At 39.0% G+C, this 23,620-nt stretch overlaps 1 protein-coding gene across 4 annotated transcripts in view; it reads right to left on the reverse strand.

Annotated features, from left to right (window-relative positions):
• Positions 1-13,139: 13,139 nt before the first annotated feature.
• HECW2 (HECT, C2 and WW domain containing E3 ubiquitin protein ligase 2) overlaps positions 13,140-23,620 on the reverse strand; it is a 362,339-nt gene continuing 351,858 nt past the window's right edge. For all 4 annotated transcript variants that reach the window (XM_032354248.1, XM_032354247.1, XM_032354249.1 and 1 more), the window contains one exon: positions 13,140-19,445. In XM_032354248.1, coding sequence (XP_032210139.1) covers positions 19,334-19,445 — 112 coding nt within the window. In that variant the 3' untranslated portion in view covers positions 13,140-19,333. The remainder of the gene's footprint in view (positions 19,446-23,620) is intronic.

Here is a 23,620-nt window from a genome sequence, read left to right on the forward strand (position 1 = left end):
CCTGAAACAAATAATACATTATATGTTAAGTTAAAAAAAAGGGGGGGAAGTCTGAGAAACAGTCACAATTGAGTGGTATCTAAGGCAACGTGATGACTAATTGTGGTATCTTGCACGAGAGTTTGGAACAGGAAAATGACATTGAACAATAACTTAATAAAGTATGAATTTTAGTTAACAATATGAATTAATATCAAATAATTAATATCAGTTCATTAATTATGACAAATGTACCCTATTAATGTAAGATACTGCTAGGGAAAACTGGTTGTGGCATAGTCTCTGAACTATCCTTGCAATAATTCTGTAAATCTAAACTGTTCTAAAATAAAATAGCAGTTTAAAGGAATGAATGACTCTCAGGGTGCCTGGGTGGCTCAGTGGGTTAAGCCTCTGCCTTCTGCTCAGGTCATGATCTCAGGGTCCTGGGATCGAGCCCCATATCGGGCTCTCTGCTCAACAGGGAATCTGCTTCCCTCTCTCTCTCTGTCTACTTGTGATCTCTGTCTGTCAAATAAATAAATAAATAAACCTTTTTTAAAAAAAAAAAGAATGAATAACTCCCATTGCTTAAAATACCCACACTTAGAGTTACAGAATCAGAAATTAAAGCCAGAAACCATCTCTGATACTAAAGGAAAGGACAAATCCATAAAATAACCAAAATACAGGTGTGCCGGGCTGGTTCAGTCAGTGAAGCATCCAACTTTCGATTTTGGCCCAAGTCATGATCTCAGGGTGGTGAGATCTCGCCCCGTGTCGGGCTCTGCACTCATCGGGCACTCATCGGGCCAGAGATTCTCTCTCTCTCTTTCCCTCAAATAAATAAAATATTTTAAAGATTTTATTTATTTATTTGCCAGAGAGAGCGAGCACAGGCAGGCAGAGAGGCAGGCAGAGGCGGAGGGAGAAGCAGGCTCCCCGCTGAGCAGAGAGCCCGATGCGGGGCTCGATCCCAGAACCCTGGGATCATGACCTGAGCCGAAGGCAGCCGCTTAACCCACTGAGCCACCCAGGCGTCCCAAATAAATAAAATATTTTAAAGAAAATAACCCCAATATAGTCTGTCATTATTTTGTAGACTATGCAAATTACTATACTAGCAATTTGACGCAGGCGCAATCCTCTCAACCTCTGAGAAAAATTTCCAAATTTTGAATAAAAATATATGTGACAGGAACGCAGAAAGGGATCCAAAGAGGGGCGCCTGGGAGGCTCAGTCGGTTAAACATCCGCCTTCCGGCCCAGGTCATGAACCCGGAGTCCAGGATGGAGCCCCGGCTTCCTGCTCAGTGGGAGTCTGCTTCTCCCTCTGCCCCTCACCCCACTCACGCTCGCTCTCTCTCTTTCTCTCTCAAATAAATAAATAAAATATTTTTAAAAAGAAGGGGATCCAAAGAATTGTATGTGTCAATACAATATGTACCATCGAATTTCCATCACGAAGTGAATCTTTCATGGAGCAAGTCTCCAACTGTAGTACGGAGACTTTACACCTTTTTAGGGAGTCCCCAAAGTCACAATTATTTATTTCCTTTTCACTCTTATTCTTTCACAAGTGTATAATTCTGTTTTCCTGAGACTTCAGAGTGTGTGATATAACAACAAATTAGTGTAAAAGCAGGTGTGTTCTCATATCTGCCCATACCTGACTCTTTTCTATTAAGCCAGAAATTAGATTACAAAACATGTAAAACAAATGCCTCCTGTATCATCACTTTCTTTTGTTTTGTTTAATACAATGATTTTCATAAAGCATGTCATTTATGTTAACGTATAATTTTTATTATCTTAAGTGAATTAATAAATATATTTAAAACTTCTCTTTTAATTTCCTATATGCTGAAAATAGACAATTACAACCCACATAGGTAAAAATCCCTTTGGGGTTCTTTGTAATTTTGAAAACTAGAAAAACTGAGAACTACTGGTCTAATCATAGGAACCAGTTTGGTCTCCCTGCTTTGGAACTTACGTCATGCCGTGGATACATCGTATCTTCCTCCCTCCAGTATTAGGAGAATTTCTCACCTTTGAGTCTGAGGAGGCGAAAGTGCCAAATACTCTCGCTCTAGCCTCACGTGCAACTCGATTTTACCCCAGGTTCTATCAACCACCTGTACACACCTGAGCCTTGATCTGGAGCAAGTGCGGCTAGAGCCAGGAGCAACTCAGTGACAGAAGGAGAAGTGGCAGGGAAATCAGGTCCCTGAAGCGACACTTCTCGTGGCCTCTCCTTTTTTAAAAAAAAAAATTTTTTTTTAAGATTTTATTTATTTATTTGACAGAGCGAGAGAGATCACAAGTAGGCAGAGAGGCAGGCAGAGAGAGGGGAAAGCAGGTTCCCCACTGAGCAGAGAGCCTGATGCAGGACTTGATCCCAGGACCCTGAGACCATGACCTGAACTGAAGGCAGAGGCTTAACCCACCCAGCTACCCAGGTGCCCCATCGTGGCCTCTCCTTTGTCTATTCTCAGTGGTGTCTACAGCACAAACCGTAGCCTAGAATCCCATTGGGCGGCAGGAGTGTTGTCTTCACCTGAAAAAATCCATGGGTGTGATTTTGCATACTATTCCTTGGTTATCTTGCCTTGACCCTGGTTCTCCAGGCCAGATCTCTGTTCTGTGAGCTATGCAATATCCTTCAAATATGTTCCTTTGTAGCTTCAATCATCCAGAGACGCATAATTGTTTGCAGCTAATAACTCTGAAAAATCGTACCAAGAACTGCTTTCTGAGTTAACTTTTGTAGTTATAGATCTCTGTTTATTTTAACATGAGCCTTTCTGGAATCCCACAAACAAACCATGGTTAAGTAAAGGAAAGAAAAAGTGAAATAAACTTATTTCTTGCTTTATCTGCTATAGAAAACAAGTAACTACATAAATAAATTAAATGCTTAGCATTTTGAAAGATGAAAAAAAATGTTGGCCGTCTATTATAGCTATAAACTTTTAGCTCGATTTTGGGATTGTGATCGAACTTTTAACCAGCAGAGTGTAAGGTTTTCACTGTGTTACTTCCTGGTTATGCAATTTCTATAAAATGGGCAAGAGGCACTGAAGAAAATGAGTGATGACGCCATGCCATGGGCTTAGTTCATTATAACTCATCGTAAGTACCTCGAGCAGTTGTGAGCCAATCAAAACAGAAATGTTCTGACACATTTGAGAGTATCTTGTTTTACAGAGTGCTTTAAAGAGGCATGAACAGCACACAAGCTTTCAAACATACCAAATTATCCAGAAAGGATTTTGGAACTGGTTCCTATGAGGTACTTTTCATTATTATTTTATACGATATATAAAATATAATGCTTTTCTGTCTGAGCTCCTAGGGCCTGGAATGGTTCTGCCTTCTACAGTTTTTGCAAGCAAATTTTAAAATATTTTATTCTGGTCATTTTCTTGCTAGGCTTCAATGGTGAAAAGTATGTGGGCCAGTTAGGCCCTTCAGAGCTTCCCATTTCGTGATGATAGCTCAGGTTATTAGGGACTTAAATTAATTTCAACCAGACAAAGTATCTTCTCCTACAATTGAAATACTACCTCCAGTTAAGGATCCTTTCAAGTAGTGCCTTGAAATAATCCAGGAAAAACATACAAGGAAAGTAGCCTGTCTTTCCCCCTCCCCCCCTTTCATGCTTTTTGTCCAGGTTTGAGTTTAGCTAGGGGTTCTTGGATCTGGATTCTGATTTCTCTGCAGCTAAATCTCAGAGGAAAGTTTTGTTTATAGGAGAAGTCAACAGAAAAGTGTTCATCAGCACACCTCACCTTGGAAACGTGTTGAGAAATGAAAAAGCAGGCACATGTGATAACCAATGATAACCTGTTTTTCTCAAGCCTAAATTCGGGGTGCATCTTTTAAAATGAGGGGTTTTTTGGGGGTTTGTTTTGCTTTTTAACACTTTGCAGGTGGTTATCTTGGTGTACTTGAGAGAAGCGGCACAGGCATCAAGTCATTAGTCTGTGTCTTCCTGTCTCTCACCCAGGGTGTTTGTCTTTCTCTCCACTTGCTAAGAACAGGAAATTGCAGAAATAAAGATTTAATCAGTTCCCCTTTCTTCAGGGAGCCTTGCTCGGTTTAACTGAGGTCGGTAATACATTTAGATTTGCCCAAATAAGTTATACAATTTATTGGAATAGGCTAGTTTTGTGTAATTTTAAAACATGTTCTCACTACAAAGTTTGTCTCAGAGAAGGTTGCCCTTTCAAAGGAAAATAGACAACACCTTGGAGACACTGTCTATTACTCACCGACCTAGAAAAATCCCCTTCTAGTAACTCAGGCCCACGCAGGTCTAAAAGGCTTCTAGGTCAGCCATGTACGCTGAATGTGGCGCAGAATTTATTCCTACTAACGGCCCCTGAAGTCTGTACAGCATTTTAGTTAACATGGAGCTTCCACAGGCTGTGTTTTATTGGAGCCTCAACTACCCTGAGGGTATTGGGAGCAAGGCTTACCACACCCCACTAGACAAATGAGGAAAAAAGACTCTTGAGAGTGACTTTTCCAACTGAGGTCTGGGCCCTGGTCTAGAAGCGAAGATTGTCAACCCTTCGGGGCTACCCCTAAGAGACAGGAAATCCAATGAGCAAAATGATCTGACCTGCTTTCTCGCCTCCACCATCCCCACCCTTTCTCTGAGAGAGTAGAAGAGGCCCTACCATAGAGCCACCTTGGACAACAGGGAAGGAAAAGAGGCTGTAATATGTCAGCAGGGCCCAAAGTCCGGAGGGCAAGCCAGGCTGAGCCCTTTGGTCATTTTGCCTGCAACCACGTATAGCACTGGGCCTACCCCAAAACTTACCACTCCTGTGTTCCCAACTCGCTGACCCCCACTGCTGCTCCGGATTGCCTGGGCACTTTGGGGTGGGGAATTAGGAAAATCCAGAATGATGTACCATCCCAAGTAATAAGATCTAACACAGAACTAAGAATTCCAAGTCAATAGCCGAGGTTCACGGAAGACATTTAAGAGAAAGGAGGGTACTTATTTTTAAAATATGACACTTCTGTAATGAGATTACATGAGCACAAAGGATTAAAGTTTTTATAGTGAAATTACAGGAATGTTTTAATAAAGCATGATCATACTTTTTCATGCAAGATGCTTTGTAAATGTCATTTACTTAATTCTTGAAACATAACCTTGAGATAGTCTTTATTACTCCTGCCTCCCGCATGAGGAAACTCAGGTTCAGAGAAGTGAAGTGACCTGCTTGAGGTCATACAGTGGAATGGAGACAGACTTGGACCTCACGCAGCAAGTCCCATGGCCTTTTCAGGGCACCGCCTCAGGGACTGGGTTACCTGTTTCCATTTCTTATTTCCCAAACGTCCCATCTCCATAACTCATTACACAAATGAGTTTGTCTTCCTGTAGTGGAAAGTTACTTATCTTGTAGTTTAAATTTTAAGAAACAGGAAGTCTGCAAAAAACCTCTTCTGAGAAGCAGAGTGGATGTTACAGTTGGCGTTCACATGTGAGAAGACTCTCGCGGGCGTTGAATATGTCTTTAATGTTTACTGTGTAATTATTTTGGATGTTACAAGACTTCAATGATAGGATAGTGCAGTTTCCCTCTGATCTTCCAATGACTGGCTGCTTTTCTACCTTCGGTTCTCACTTTAGATGTTACAACCTGTGAGAGGCTTTCCCTGTGTTCTTTATAGCACTTTTTATCATAATTAATAATGATGGATTTATTTGTTTACTGCTTGTCTTCCCAACAAGATTGTAAATTCCCAAGGACCAGGAACTGTGTCTGCTTTTACACCAGCATTTTCCCAGCACCTATCATGGTGCCTGGCACAAAGTAACAACTCAATAATTATTGATTGGATGGAAGGACGGTTGGATGAATAGATGGATGGACAGATGGATGGATGGACAGATGGATGGATGGACAGATGAGAGAATCATTCCCAGAAGAGTTTCCAAAGGGATCTGAGGAAATAGGTGATTTGGTAATCTGTTCTACGAGAGTTAGGTTAAGTCAATCACCTTTCCCTAAAATAGGTCTGAGATCTGGTGGCTTCCTAAAGACAATGTATAGGAACAAGGAGGCCACTCTACCAGAACAGCAGGGGAAAGGAAGGGGAAACTGAGAACTTACCAAATGCAAAGCAGTATGTTAGAGTCACATTATCTCATTTAACATAAAAAACACTGCATGAGAAAGGCTTTATCCCTATCCTACGAATGAAAAAAGTGAGACTCATACTGGTGAGATTGCCAAAGGTCATTTAACCAAGAAGTGGCAGAGCCAGGATAAGGAGATAGATTTGTCATATTTCAAAGACCATGTTTTGTTTTAAGCAAATTAGATTTTAAATTTTTTGATCTTTATATTAGCCTCTAACTTACATACAAGAATTCCTCATATTTTAAGTACAGCTTGATAAAATCCAAATATGTATGCATCCCTGTAACCAACATCCAGATAAAGAAATAAGACATTTAGCCCCCCAGAGGTTCCTCGGCACTTCCTATCAGGCAATATTCCCGTCTACCATTATTTTGACTCCTTCATGACAGGCTCCTGTTCCTTGTTTTCAAACTTCATGTATATATGGAATCTTATGATACACCCCCTTTTGTTCTGGGCTACTTTTTTTTTTTTTTAGATTTTATTTATTTATTTGACAGACAGAGATCACAAGTGGGCAGAGAGGCAGGCAGAGAGGGGGAGCGGGATGCAGGCTCCCTGCGGAGCAGAGAGCCCGATGCGGGACTCGATCCCAGGACCCTGGGATCACGACCTGAGCCAAAGGGAGAGGCTTAACCCACTGAGCCACCCAGGCACCCTGGGCTACTTTTGTCTGCAAGATTCTTCCATGTTTTTGCTTATAGTAGTAATTGATTCTTTTTCCTTTTTGAGTTATATTCCAATAAATTAATAGAATCACAACTTATTTATTTATTCTAATGTTGATGGACATTTGCAGTATTTCCAGTGTGTTATTATTACTGGAGTATTATGTATATTCTTGAATGCATGTTTTGGTACACTCGTTTCTGTTGGGCATACACTCAAAAGTGAAATTGCTGGTCATAGCTTTTCATATGTTTAGTTCTGGTCAGTTCTGCCACTTTTTCAAAGTGGTTGCATCAATTTACACTCTTTTTAAAATTTAAATTAATTAACATATAGTGTATTCTTAGTTTCAGAGGTAATGTTCTGTGATCATCAGTAGTATATAATACCCCATGCTCTTTACATCATGTGCCCTCCCCAATGTCCATCACTCAGTTAACCCATCCTCCGACCCCCCTCCCCTCCAGCAACCCTTAGTTTGTTTCCTGTGACTAAGAGTCTCTTATGGTTTGTCTCCCTCTCTGATTTCATCAGTTTACACTCTTACCCACCACAATGCAGAGAATTCTCATTGTTTCATATCCTTGCCAACTCTCATTATCATTGGTCCTTTTAATTTTAGCCACTCTGGCGGAGGAAGGCCATGTTTTTATAAACTATACCTCGGTGCCTTAGCATGTGAAGGATGAGCCTTCAGAAAAGAAAAGACCAAGAGTTTGTTTCTGCTTCTTGGGTGAATCTGACATGATACTATTCCCAGCTTTCTAGTATCACACGAAAATGTGGCTCTCATATCTGGACGCACAGTGGATGAAGAAGTGGGGCCTCCTCAAAGGATAGAACAGACTCTAACTACTGGCTCATGAATGTGATTGAGACAAATGGACCTATTGGGAGAGAAATGGGTCACAACAAAGGGAGGAACTTTTATCTCTTTGATCAGAGCAGCAGAGCAGTGAATAGGTCTCAACAAAACCAGTCCACCTTTTCAACACCAGACCAGGACTCCTTTTAGGTAAGGCAGTGCCCAACCATGTAGGAGGTCAGATAACAGAAAATTGCCCCCATAATTATCATTTTTTGAGCACTTCCTATATGCCAGAGAAAGTACTTCATACTTTATAGAATATAGTAACTAGGACTGTTGGGTTGTAAATAACAGAATAGAACCTGATTATTAAATAAATGAATTTATTTAAAAGATATTTATTCTGAGATTGTCCTCTTGATGTGGGTGCTGAATTTTATTCCATTTTATATAATAATGGTAAGTATGGATGATAATTACTAGTTGTTATCAGTTAATGTTCCTTTTAATCACATGTAAAGTGTGATATATTCTGGTTGGATGGGGGTCAGTGGCATGGGTAGTGAAAAAATTCACCCAAGGCAGAACAAAGAGATAGAAGTTTATTGAATACACTACCAGGGAGCAGCTGGCAGGACAGCAAAAATAGACCATCTGCCACGTGGTGGTGGTGAGGGGCTATAGTCACAGGGCAGAGTGAGGAAGTATGGGAACATATGGAACTTTCTCTTTTTGATAATCTTAGGAACTGTGCCTTGTTGCAAATAGCTCATGGGTCAGCTAGGGCCTATGGCTATTTCAATGTGGGGCACTTAATGTGCCTGTTTGGTAGTCACTGTGGGCCTTTTTGCCTCGCTCAAGTTTCCATCACTCAGGCCTGTTGCCTAAGAGTGGCCTCTATATAAAGTGCACAACACTAAGCCATTCTCCTGCTCCCACCAACCAAATACTGTTGGAAAGGTAGTGCATGGAGCTAAATTTTATTGTCACGTGACACTCCAGTGGGAAAGCTACTGCCTCACACCGTTCTGTAAACATGGATGCTTTCACCCTTTTATCCAAGAATAGGCCTCATGTTCTTATCAAATCTTATTTATTAATGAAGGTTACGTAAGCTTCTATGGTAGTGATATACTATTATTAACTACAGTCCATACTTCACTCAGATTTCCTTAGCATTCACCTAATGTCCTTTTTCCATTCCACAGTTCTATGCAGGTTACATCATCACGTTCAGTCACTCTGTCTCACTAAGATCTTCTTGACCGTGGCTGTTCTGTTTCTCAGATTTTTCTTGGTTCTGATGACCTTGATATTGATAGTTTTGAGGAGTAGAGGTCAGGCATTTTGTGAAAGGCTCCTACATTGGCATTTGTCTTATGTTTTTCTCGTGGTTAAACTGAGGTGGTGGGTTTGAGGAAGAAGACCACAGAGGTAAGGTGTCATTTTTATCACATCATGTCAAGCCACATGAGTTAGGACTGTTGATATGGGCCTTGATCACCTGACTGAGGTAGTGGTTGTCAGGTTTCTTCACTATGAAGTTACTCTTCTCCCCCACCTGCCTTCTGTGCTGTGCTCCTTGGAGGGAATGAATGAATGAATGAACATTCCCACATTTAAGGGTGGAGTCTTTAGATAAATCATTTGGAATTCTTCTGCATGAAAGATTTGTCTCTTCTTTATTAATTATTCATTTATTTATCAGTATGGACTTCATTTATTTCACATTTTGTGTTGTAACTCAGTATAACTTTTTTTATTTTCTTGTTCAGATTGTTCTAGCTTTGACCATTGGAACCCTTTCATTTGTCTCCTGTAACTGTTCAACACATTTCCATCTTTGGGGCTTTTTTTTAAAAAAAAAAAAAAAAAAGTACTTCCCTACTTTCAAGCACTACATAATGTTTCAGGCTTATCTTAACTATTTCCTAGAATCAGTCATTTCTCCGAGGTGTAGGACTAATTTTTAATTTTTTTTTAAGATTTTATTTATTTATTTGACAGAGAGAAATCACAAGTAAGCAGAGAGGCAGGCAGAGAGAGGAGGAAGCAGGCTCCCTGCGGAGCAGAGAGCCCAATGCGGGGCTCGATCCCAGGACCCTGGGATCATGACCTGAGCCGAAGGCAGAGGCTTTAACCCACTGAGCCACCCAGGTGCCCAGGACTAATCTTTAAAATATGTTTTATATCTTAACTAAGGGCCTTACCTTAGCACAGGTCAAAGTCAGCTAGGAAACATAATTTTAGTAGTGTGTATGTGTACAACCATCACCACACCCAAATGATGTGGCTGGTTAGAAAAACTCTGTACATGTACGCCAGCCACAAAACTATTGGCATTCCTGCTTGGTTCCAAGATTCAGACAACCTGCTATCTTCATTCCTCCTTAAACATTGTTATGAGTGATATAACAGACAGGTTAATTGCAGATGAGAGAAAACAAACCTAAACATTTTAGTTCCAACTCATCAGTCGTACCCTATGAGGAAGAAACTCTGATGATACAGACATTGCTTTTCAAAGCAATGCAAGCACACCCCAGGGTACACAATGTCGGTTCAAGGAAGAGGAGAAATTAAAGTGCTATCTTACTGGATCATCAAACTCCCTCAGTATTTTGGGGAGCGAGGGACCAGTTGTTATTAAAGCTAATAAGGGAAAACTTCCATTTTCAAATTAAAACCAAGCTTGATGATATTTGAAAGTTTTACTTAGAAGTGAGTGAAGCAGACAAGTCATGTTGTTCGGTAGCGCTGGTTTCCAGCTACATTTCCATATTTGGAGGATCCTCTACCATGGTCACTGGGTGCCACATTTAAATTTTTTTGACATGGTTCTTAATTGAAAATGGAATAATAGTAAATTATCTATAACTAGTGAGTAGTTCTTTAGTCAACAGTTAAAAATGTTTCGTTTTGTTGCTTTGGTTTGGGAAGCCAGTCATTCCAGAATGGAATTGCCCCCAGGAGAAATGTATAGCTCCTGTCCATTCTCCCTCATTCCATCCTCAAAAAAGAAATGCTGATCTGGATTGATCAGGTTCAGGAACTTGTTCTCTTTTGTGATTTTATCGCTTAAGATTACTCTTGCATTTCCAGGCCATGAGGTTGGAAGATAAAGAGAGCTTCCCAGCCTCAGTTAGGTTTGAGCATCTCGTTCTACCTCATTTTTGGCTTTCTCATTTCGCTGGACTTGTCAGTAGTACTTTTTCCATTAAGGGACTCCTTTGCCCTGGGAAGTTGTAGAGCAGGCCATGTGGACCAGCTACGGAGTCACATGTTATATATCCAGAGTCATAAAGCAACATATTCTCTTACTTCTCCTTATTGGCTGGGTTTCTCTTCTTAGAACCTGCCTTTCCCTCAGTGAGGCACATAAGAGTCAAGCTAGGAGTGTGGGTGTAGGAAGAAACAGGTATAGAAGCCTGTTGACCTCTTTTGATCTCCTTAGAACCGACTCTACCTACTGCAAAAGAAGCCCTTCATATGTTTTAATCCAATTAAAAGAAGACTTCATTTGGCATTGGAGGAAAAGCCTCATAGTAATAAAAAGCAGTTCTTTATTTGGCCTTGAGTTTAGGATTTAACTTGGGGGTAGAAGCAGGGAGAGGGATATCATGAGCAATGTCATGACAAAGTTCAAGAATTTGGACTTGGGATCCCTTTTCCAATGCCACCTGAATACCAAATAGACATGAAGTATTATATTACTCCATTTTTGTGTGTAGTAAGAGGTAGTATCTTATAAGATTATTATAAATTGTCAGAGAATTATACATTGTTCCAATGATTTATACTTTGGGAAACTGCTTGCTTTTTCTAAAGGGATAACCAGTGACTAAAAATCTTTTGAAAGAACCTATAATAATGAGGACAATGAAATATGTGAAGCCGATTTCTATCAATGTGATCATTTTATCTTTAACAGATGTTCTCATTTCAATTATATTTCAATATTTAATTTGTTTGAAAAATGTTATACTAGTCACCTAATAGCTACAGAAGGAAGTATCTATTTTGAAGGAAAAAAAGCCATTAATAGGTAAACATTTTGATCAATAGAGAAAAGTATGTAAGAAAAAACCTTTCCCCCTCTTGATAAAGAGGTTAAATGCTTTCTAGCTAAAGGATGAAATAAAAACCACCAAGAAAAGGGACAGGGTGGCTGGGTTATGGACAGGGGGGAGGGTATGTGCTATGGTGAGTGCTGTGAAGTGTGTAAGCCAATGATTCACAGACCTGTACCCCTGGGGCAAATAATACATTGTATGTTATTTAAAAAGAAAACACACACACACACACACACACACACACCAAGAAAGACTTCACAGGAGCAATTAGTAGGATGGTGGAAATGATGCATTATTAAAACATTCGCTAACTAAATACGTTTCAGGTTTTAACAAAAGAATATAATGAAGGCAGATAAATTTATCATTATAAAATTACACTGAGGTCCAACACTATAGGTGGAATAATATGACACCGAAACCAGGAAGTCAGTGCCATGAATGCAATCTCTTGCTCTTCCCTTTCAATGCGATGACAAAGTAGTCATTATAATTAGGATGAGTCTTTCCTTCGACTGCTCTCATGTGGTATCTGAAATTTATTTCTAGTCTAAAACACAGAATGAAGAGTTTAATGGCACACTTGTTCCATGAAATCTTGACCATGCTTTTAACTCACATGATTTAATACAAGCTGGTTTTTGGAAAGACACCGGTAAGCACAGATCATGTTCAAGTACGTCCTTCAGCAACTGCCTTCCTCTACAGCTGCCTTTCCCCTCCCCCGTCTCTTCTGTTTACTTGTCTTAGTAATAGTTAATGTATTTAGTCAATTTACACTATCAATCAACTATAAAAGATAGTGCAATTGATTAAATAAAGGGTTCCAAACTGGTTAGAAGGCAAATTCAACTAACAGACATATTTGCTTTGATCCACTGGATTCAAAAAATCTAGAAATATCACAAAAAAATTTTAGATTTCTAGGTTTCTCTTGATAAATCAGAAGAACTTTCAGCACTGGACCTGAATTTTATGTGACTAGAGCTAGAGTAAAATATAAGAATGCACACTTGGGGTAAATCCCACCTCTGTATTGCTTACAGCCAGCCAGGTTCACTCATGCAATACCTCGCTGGCCCCTATCGGCTTGTGAATATGTGATCCTTGGATGATATTGACATGGGTGACAGTGGTAGAGGTGGTATGTAGATGCGCGTATGCAACAAACATTCAACCAAGATGGCTTAACAAATAGTCTCAGCCCATTATCACTTGAGTTATTCACTTCTCCCACAGTATTTGATGGGCTATCAAATACCAAAATATTCTTTTAGGGATAAACAAAATGGATTCTTAATTATAAATACCATGAAAAGAGAACTTCCCGTATCCACAAAGTTGCATGCTAATCCCATGAGACCTTTATCCCTACTTTGTTCTCTTTCTTCTTGAGTTTTTTCTTTCCCAAAGGTATCACAGAGAAGTAATAATCTATTTTTTTAAAGAAGATTTATTTTGGATTACGTGATTTCATGGTGCAAAATGGTTTTAAACAAAAATAGAGATCAGTATGAAAATAAAACAAATTGTACACATTAAAATATCTTTCCCTCAAAGCATTTTGGAATCATAAAAAAATACAACACAAAAGTCAGGGGTTCAGGTGAGGATAAGAATACAAGCTTTCCAGAAAACCAACATCTAGTCTACATTTCAGAGTCTCAGGCTCCAGTTAATACCACCCACAAATCATTTCTAGGATGTCAACAATCTGCATTATTTGCAACTGGAAAAAAATAGATGAAATTTAAATATAAGGTGAAGTGAGAACTGTAAGGTCTTAAAGTCAATACTAAATACCTCCCATTAGTTCTCTGTTAAAAGTCACACTGGACGAATACGAAGCTTAAATCAACTCAACAAAAATAGAAAGAAACATAGCTCTTGACTGTGACACATGGAATAATGGACACGTGGCTGGAGTTGGTGAAAAGAAATGGAAAGGCTTAAAAAAATACATCACCTGTGCTCTACTGAAATCTTAGAAATAAATATGGTATATATTTTTTTTTTACAGAGCCTTAATATTAAAAAGTAAGCGTTATTATAAAATTAGATTAATACTTTCAGTAAGAGGCAAGAGAGATGCATGTATTTCTATTTTGGAATGCCTGCATCCCTATTATAAAAACATGTAATCTTATGCACTTTCCAATATATTAACAGCTTCAGATTTTACTTACGATATCACATAAAGAAAAATAGGTTGTAATAACAGCTTTTAGAGCATTAAGGTCCTAAAAGAACATTCAGGTCTGTGTGTTTCCTGGTTAGTACTTCCCAGGTATTTCTTGAACATTATCCATCCTCTTTTACAGAAGGTGTAGTAACCGGAAGTTTACTGATGGTTCCTTACCTGCATCAGTAATAGCTAACTCAGCCTGAATCCCACCAGAGACCTATTGACACTTCTCAGGGAGGTAATGTCCCAAGAGAAAATTAGATGGAAAGATATCACCTGCCCAAGGCGACTAGATGCTAAGATCATGTATGTAAATATGATTACTCTGTTTTTTTCCCAGAAGCCCTAAAACTAGGGCCTGCCAATGCTGCTGAACTGTGCCATCATGAAAGCCAAATAAACTGCCTAGCAGAGTAAGTCTGAGCCAATGTGTTTTCAGTCTTGATCAGCTTCCTGGAAAATTGGAAACACTGATCAGGTCTCCATTTGCAATTCAGCAACCCAATTCTTGAGTTTCCGCTTCCTGGATTAATAGGGAACATTTAACTAACCACTAGAAACCACGAAAATGTCCCAAAAGCTCTATTCTCATGTCAAAGAATGTCTGCTGAGAAACAAATTAAGCATCATAAGTATGTCAGGCTACACCATTTTTTTTTACTTATAAAGTTCAATAATAGCCACAGTAATTCTGAAGTTAAACCAAATCCACAACATAATTTAATGCTAAATTGTCAAATTTTCCTGATTCATCTGTGGGTTAGCTTTAATACTTTCAAGTTCTGTTGTGCAATAGCGAAGATGTTATCAGCCTACCGAAGTTACACAGCAAGGCTAATTTCCCACCAGGCAGATTATCAAGCAGTGTCCTCACTAGGCAGCAGGACGTTCTTTTCTTCTTTTCTTCCCGAAGGTCAGAAACCAAATTGAAGCCCGAAGGTGATCTTTCCAGCCCTTGTTTTTACTTTCCCTTTGCTAGGATCCCGTCTTAACCATCCCTGCATTCCTTCTGGCCCAAAGTTCTGTGATTAGGGGCAGCACACACACGCGTTATATCCTTTGTCCCAGTTCTTTGGAAGGCAGCTACCTCCCAGAGTCTTGACAGTTGGTCAGGAATTAGCACTGTGTTCCGGCCGGGGTGGGGAACATAACTGCTGGACTTCTCTTGTCTGCTTTTCACTTGAATCGCCCCTCTCGTGGGCAGCCATTGGCCTTAAGCCACAGTTTAGAAAGCTTTAATGTCTCTCGTCTTCCTTTGCTTCCATGTTAGATAAACAAATCTACCACCTGCCTTGGGAATCTCTCCAATACAGTTTAGTTGAAAAGACTTTCAGACTCTTTACTGTAAGATGTTTTCTTTAGTCAGAAGTGGTCAAGTCATAAATACAACTTGTGCAGAAAGAAAGACAAAAATTGAGTGACTATGAAGAGGACAGAAAGGAAAAGAGAATCTGCAAGGGCTCCTTCATCCATAGCACTGGAACCTACCTCCCAGACCTTCTAGATACATCCTCATTAAGAATTAAAAAATAAAATAAGGTTAGTGATTAAAGCGGGTTTTTGTCCCCATTATTTTGCTTCCAAATAATAATAAACCACACTCCTGTAGAAATCCACCAAATGCCATAATTTTGCAATGTTTTAAATTTCTCATAACAAGTAGTAAAATGCAAGTATTAAGTCCATGAGGAGTTTTTTCCCCACGAATATACTAGTAAATTCCAAAAGCTTTTCAGAAGGTAACGCATTTTAAAAATGTTTGAAAAAAATGAGAATTTGGGCAGATGCAACATCTTGCAAGATTCACTGAGAGTGGAATATGTTTGTAGAAACATCAGTCTCCACATTGTTTGAAACGAAAACTAGAGTTGTAACCATTAAGTGTGGAAATTGATCCATGAAAATCAACCTCCACCCAGCTGGGTTTGATACCTTTTACCCCCCAGAAGCACGAGAGCAGCAACAGATTTAAGATGGCACACGGGAAAGCACTTTGAAACTCCAAAGCGATGCCCACACACATTCTACCCTTACTGCTCATCATTTTGGATGCAGTTTCAGCACGTCTCATGGTTAATGCAGGTGAAACGGATTTCCCTTCGAGTATAGGATGTCCACTAAATAATACACCCAACATACGCCACAAAATTGTGACCACACTTCTTTAGCCAAGATCCATTTGTTTTTGTGCACAAAATAAATGTCCTGACCCCCGAAGTGGGTTGGGCTCGAGGCCTGGGGATTTTTCCCCCTGAAAACTGAAGTTACATTGAAGTGCAGATGAGAGGAGAAACAGAGGGGAAAATACTGGACTTCATTTTGCCATTTCTCTGATTATTTGAAGATCCTTGAGCTGCTCCTTCATGGTTCAGCTCCTCATCTGAGCACTTTAAACCCTAGTGTGTGAAAGCGCCCTGGGTCTTCCTGCCAGACCAGTGCTGACACACTATCACATGCCATTAGTTACCAAGAGAAAGAGCATTTATGTGATTTTTATTTTTAGCCACACAGTATCTCCCATGTATGAAGGCTTCAGGGGATTTCCCAGATGGAATAAGCCATTCTCTCTTCATTCCTTAATTGTAGAACATACCAAATTTTATTAAAAATACTGTTTTTTAAACCTTGGTGTCTATTTCTCGAGACTGTGAGCTTCCCAAGGGCAGGTTTTGAATCCTGTGGCTCCATCACCAAACCCAGGGGCTGGTACAGAGTGAAGGGCAACAGCGTGCCTCTTGCTTCATGTACGCGACGTTCTGCATACATACGCAATGCATCGTGACGGTCTTTTATAGTAGAAGACCGTGTACTATAAGCGTCACTCAAGAATTTTTTAAAGAAAACGAGACCACACAGCCAAGTCATCTAGTCTCAGAGTCTAGAAGAAAATATTTAGGGACATTTCTATTTGTAGGGGATATTCAAGTCTAATTTATTCTGTGGAAATGTTATGTAATGTTTTTATAGTGACTATTGGACTTTTTTGTTTTACTAATTAAGAATAATAGGTCAGTTATCATGGTGTTCCGATATGCTAAGTACATCTTCCTTAATTCCCAGTTCTGAGAACTAAAGCAGCAGTAGCTTTGGGAAGAAGTTAGATGCTTTAACGAGAAATATTTTTGTTAGGATTAATTAAAGAGATGCATATTATTTCAAACCTCTTTTACCCAATAATGTGGAATATGGTAACACAGTGTCACAAACCAAAATGAAAGCTAACATGGTTAGCTTCGATTTTTGAAAGAAATGTGTAACCTTTTACACTAGCTACTTAGAGAATGCCAGCTCTGAACCATCAAGGATGTGCGTGTGTCTGTGTGTGTGTTTAAGTATGTTATAACTAAATTTCCTCTTAATGAAAAAAATACAAACAAGTAAAAATAGTTTGCAAAATTAAATATATACTTATATTCATGATCAGTAAGTACAAACTAACATCTCCAATTAAAACTTTTTTCTCTTCCCTTTTTCTCTGGTCCAGTTATAGTACACAGATAAATCCTCCTTTCTTATCTTTAGATTTTGGTAACCTTTTTTGGGGAACGTTTCCCCATGCTCAGGAATGTTGCATAGTTCAGGAATGCAACACGAGTGATATTCCTCTGGAGGGTCTCAGTAGTAAACACAGCTTAACCAACAATTAGTTCTTACAAACCACCTGTGAAAACCATGCATGTGACCCTATAAAATACAAGATGGCCAACATCCCATAATAGGAATCCCATGGCTACTTATAATTCTCAAAAAGGTGTTGCGGCAACGCCTGTAAAACCACAGGCTGGCAAACCAAATGTTAATCCAATGCTTTTATTATCCATGATTTAACTTGACTCTACTGAAGAACTGACTCCAATTAGTTATGGCCATAAGTCAAGAAATAAACAATGATGTGGAGTAACCCTAAAAGCAATAAAAATGAAGAACATCCTCTGATAAAATTATGCAGAAATAACATTAGTGATATCATGCAGTTTCTGAGATACCATAGAAAAATTGTTTCTTAATATTGATAAGAAAATTATGCATCAGTGAAAATGCAGGCTTAGAAATATAGTACTGAGAGTTTCAATTTGTGATGTCTTCATCAATGAGGGAAAATGGAATTCTTATTACTAAAGAGAGCTGATCTCTTGGGTGTTGCTGATGGCTCCCTAAATGAGCTTCGTGTTTAATGAGGCTGTACAAATAAAAAGCAGTGGGGGAAATACGAAATATCTGTATTAAATGCCATCCTGTAAAGTATTTGATGGATGGAAGAAGTCTAATGCATTTTAAATAAATGCATATCATACTATCACATATAGTGAGTCTTAAAAAATTATTACTTAGATGCACAGTCCTTGTAGTGGTAGACACGGCACTGTGAGGAAGTCTGATTTAGAAGCGATTTTCTATTACATCTGTTATGTGATGGAGTTGCTGTTAGTCGTAATGTCCCTTCAACTTTGGTACATTCAGTGCAAAATATTTCGGGGAATTTTTTTGTACCTTTATAAAAATAAAAGGCCCTTTTGTTCTCTTGAGAGTGCTTAAAAGGATACGTACTAGCATGATGCCCGAGTAAGCATGGAACATGGAAATGGAGCAGGCGATACACACAGTATGACAGGCAGGTTCTTATATACATCTCCAAAAACATAAATATAATGAACCTATGAAAAATAAAACAGAACTCACGTGTAGTTTTTCCTGATATGCTGTGATTAATTGCTAGTTATTTTTAAGTTGTTTTCATGCATTATAAAGCATAAAATCTGTCATTAGTTATTCATTGTATAACAGTTTGTCTTCAGCCTTAATTACACACATTTCACTTGGCATTTACATTGTCACAGACCACCTTATTGCAAATCTGTAAAGTTACCTCATGTTGACTGGGTTTCATTTTTGCTTGTGTCCCATGAAAGCTGAAACCTATGGTGCACACCATGCAGGCACTCGGAAGCAAGAAAATGAACATTCTGCTATAACGTAGGGCTTCAGTGAGTGTACTTTTAGGAAACATGTTGGTTTTTATTATATTATTTAACTTGCACTAATTTGGAGATTGGGCCAAGTGCTGCCAGTGTGGCTTGATCCACGTTCAGTGGTAAGTTTCAAGGTTCTCCTGAGTCCCTAAAAGTGACCATGGATCTGATCGTGTACAGGTTTGTCTTTGTCTTGGAACATAACACAAATGGAAAGAAGTTTGGCAGTCAACAACAGTTGATTGAAAGACTGTTGGGTTGTTCCCTGGGCATCAAGCTCACCCCAATCCTTCCGAGAGGACTCATCACCACTATCCGGTCCCCAAATGGGACAACGTGTGTGTTCCCGGACAATCAGAGCATTCAGCTTTACTCTAACGGAAGTGCACTCTTCCAGCTTCCAATGTTCAGCCATTCTTCAAGAGGGCAGCTTCTGAACTTGCCCGTCGTACGGAGCCCGACATTGCTTTTCCAGGTCACTCAAGTCCAAAGGTGCTGGTCTCTTCCACTGCGGTCAAGAGTTTTTCATAAAGCATGGAGAAGCTTGGGTACGGCGGGAGATCCAGGCGGTTAAAGCACGTGTGAGCTCTGCAACAGAAGCAGCAGACATAGATGAGACCGCTCTGAGTGAGAGGAGACCGCAGTGTGTGTGTGTGTGTGTGTGTGTGTGTGTGTGTGCGCGCGCGCGCACGCGTGGGTGCTCATGCTTGTCTTTCATTGCAGAATGGCTTATGGCCAATCTTCGCACTTTTTTGGGAGGATCTGAAATTATTTTAATTTCTAAAGAGAAATAGGATATTTAAAAAATATTTTCTTTATGTTTTCACAACCATTTCAAATTCACATTACATACATATTACTATTTGTTTAGTTGTCGAAGAAGTGCAAAGACAAGTTTGTTTTTTTTGTATCTCTTTTGATGTCAGATTTTTTTTTAAAGTTTTTATTTGAATTCCAGTTAGTTAACATACAGTGTAATGTCAGTTTCAGGTGTACTCATGTAGTGATTCAATACTTACATGGACATGAATATCAATTCTGGCAAAATAATTCATTTTGCACTTGTCTGGATGTCTCGGAAAGTCTACAGTTTTACATTTTTTCATTTTATTGGACAGGGAAGAGCACTGAGTGTCTCTGAGGACCTGCCTCATGGCTTAGAGTCTCGGGGAAATTCCCTGGCTGGATTTTTCCTGTCGAGGTCAGTAGACCATTGTTACTTCTTTCAACCCTGTGCTATAATCTGTTTTCTCCTAACTCACAGTACAAAATAATGTCCATTTAAATCATTACATTAAAGCATTCTTTTTTAGAAATACCTCCCCTTTGCCATGATAGGAAAAAAATATGCTTTCCTGTTATTTGCACCTGAATCACAACAAGAAATAGACAGTTTCCAAAATAGTACATCTTATCAGGAAACAAATCTGCACTTTTGACATGGATAGGAAGCATTTTATTCTGAACATACCACAGCTTGTTTGTGAAAGCTAAACAACTTGGACACACACAAAAAAATGCTCCTGGATTACTATGGAATTTTAGGAGCTATGCTTATTGATGGGCTATTTTACAAAGTCACATGTTTACATTTTCATTCTTATAAATCACTCTAACACTTAGGAAGTAAATATAATTACATTCCTACATGCAGTGGAAAGATCAGAAGTTTGGAGCTGGACAGACTCAGGTTTGAATTCTAGCTCTACCAACACACTGAGTGATTTGGAGTTATTAAAACTCTCTGAGACTATTTTCTTACCTATAATATGAGAGTCATATCATTTGTCGCAGAAGGATACAAGGATTAAATCAAATAACAGAAGCATTTTTTTTTTTTTTTTAAAGCATGCTTAGTATAATGCCTGGCTCACATTCTCTGATGAAGTTATTAGTGAGAGATGTATTTTTAGCTACATTTCATTACCATTAAAAGGATTTGCTCTAGGGGCGCCTGAGTGGCTCAGTCCTTAAGCATCTGCCTTCAGCTCCGGTCATGATCCCAGAAGCCTGGGATCAAGTCCCGCATCCGGCTCCCTGCTTGGCAGGAAGCCTGCTTCTCCTTCTCCCACTCCCCCTGCTTGTCTCTTGCTATCTCTCTGTGTCAAATAAATAAAATCTTAATAAAAAAAAAAAAAAGATTTGCTCTAGAAGCCTTCATTAAATTGCCAAAAGATAATCATGACTCATGGAAATGATGAGATAACAAAGAGATAATAAAGCAGGTGTGTGGCCGCATCCCTTATTAGGTCAGGAATGCAAAGGAGCTCAGTTAATAAGAATTCAGTTTAAGGACACAGTGTCGGCTCAGAGCCTCTGACTCTTGTTACTACAAACACTTGTATATATATTGGGTGGAAGTCCTCTAATTACTCTTTGCAGCCAAACACATTTTTAATAAAATAAATTATTTCAGAATTGCATTTGATATAATTCTTGTTAAAAATTTCTTATCATACCTTCCATACACTGGAACCTCAACTTGGAAGCCTCAAGGAAGAAGTTTAACCTTTTTAAAAATTGAACTAGCATATGAGGAGACAGTCCCAGGAATGATTTAAAATCTACCTTTTGTATAGAATTTTTAAAGGAAATATAGAATTATTAAATGAAGACTTTATCTCTGTACTAGGAAAACAGGAAGAAGCAGAGAAGTAAAATATGTTTTTAATATAATTATATTCCAGACTTTGTGTGCTGGACACATAATACTCACTATCCATTAGACTAAAAGATGATATTCCTTTAAATGAAATTTAAAATGCTGCATTTCTTTGGACACCAACATAGCGAAGCATCTTTCTCCAGGACAGCTTGCTTACAACATTTCCTATTTTGGGACCTCCATGTTCATCTCCTTGGCCTATTTATCTTTTTAAGTTTTTTTTTACTGTGATAAAACATACATCACATAAAATGGATCACTTTAGTCATTTTTAAATGCACAATTCTGTAGCAGTAAGTACACAGACAGTGTTTTGCAATCATCACTACCACTCATCTCTGAAACTTCTAAATCTTTCCAGCCTGAAACTCGGTACCCACTGCACACTAACTCCATCCTCTCCCATGCCTGCCAGCGCAATTCTATTCACTACGGATCTGACTATAGAAGGTACCGCAGGTATGTGGAATTATACAGTATTTGTATTGCATAATGTTTTCTTAGCATAATGTTTTCCAGGTCCACGTTATGACATGGGTCAGCATTCCCTTTCTTTTTAAGGTTGAACAATATTCCATTGTAGGTTACTGCATTTTGTTCATCCATCCATCCATCGGTGGACACTTGGATTGTTGCCGTCTTTTGGCTATTATAAAAAATCCTGTTATGTACATTGGTGTACAAATATCCATTCAAGTCCCTGTTTTCAATTCTTTTAGGTATACACCGAGGAGTGGAAATGCTAGATCATATAGCAATTCTACTGCACATCTTTGAAGGAGCTGCCGTACCATTGTCCACAGCAGCTGCATCATTCTATACTCCCATCAGCAGTGTACAAGGTTCCAATTTGCCTACATCTTCATCAATATTGTTATTATCATTATTTTTATAACAGCCATCCTACGGGTGTGAAGTCCATTTGTCATTTAAGGCTTCATGATTTCCTATTGATTTGTATAAATACTACAAAATAAAGAGATGAGCTCTTGCATTATCTCCTGCTAATCGCTTTCAGCCTGTTCACTTTTTATTTAGTTATGCATTTTATTTACAGAGCAATACTAATCTGAAACATTGTCATTATGTCTTTAGTGTGTTGATATGAGATGTGTTGGGAAAGTGATCACTATTGCTTATACCTAGTTGGAGGTTTTGTTGTCTATGCTTTCGTGGTAGTGTTGGTGTAGTGTTATAGGTTGACTTAGGGGTAATTCTTCCTAAAAGAGTAACTTCATAGTTGTAATCTTGAATAAATATGACTGAACTCATTTTCATGAATTGAGTCATACTGGGTGAACTGGGAAATAAAAATAATTCAGGATGGTCTGCTCTCTAGATAAGCCATAATCCCTAATTAATGTCTTAGTTGCTTAGGATGGGATACGACTGGAGATGCAATTTATCTATCACACTCTCGTTAAGCCTGTTCCTTCCCTCTTGACGACCAAATACCTTCCCTTAACTGAAGGATATTTTTAGCTAATTAAGAATGCACGAAATGGTCACATACATTGGAATGAGAATTCATTCAATGTTTCAAGTCCCCAATTAAGTTCTTGCACATACTTAGTTGTAGAATTTTAATTCATTGTGGTTTTGTGGTAGGCAGAATTCTAAGATGACCCATGCCTTTGTATAAACCCCATCTCTCAAGTATGAGTGGGATGTGTAACTCACTTTTTTTTTTTTTTTTAAAGAATTTATTTAACAGAGAGATACATAGCAAGAAAAGGAACACAAGCAGGGGGAGTGGGAGAGAGAGAAACAGGCTTCCTGCTGAGCAGGGGGCCTGATGCAGGGCTTGATCCCAGCACCCTGGGACCATGTCCCAAGCTGACTGTAGATGCCTAATGACAGAGTCACCCAGACGCCCCTGTAACTCACTCACAACCCATGGGGTAAGGCAAAAGTAAAGGTATATTTCAGATGTAACTAAAGCTAATCAGTTGATTTTAAGTGAAACAAAAGGGTAATTATCCTGAGTTGGCCTGACCTAATTAGGTAAGACCCTTAAAAAGGCATCAGGGAGGTCAGAGACTATCACTGTTGCTGGATTTGAAATAACCTGCCATGAGCTCTATAGCTACAATTCTGC

This window comes from Mustela erminea, chromosome 8 (assembly GCF_009829155.1).
Source record: "Mustela erminea isolate mMusErm1 chromosome 8, mMusErm1.Pri, whole genome shotgun sequence".
Lineage (NCBI taxonomy): Eukaryota > Metazoa > Chordata > Mammalia > Carnivora > Mustelidae > Mustela > Mustela erminea.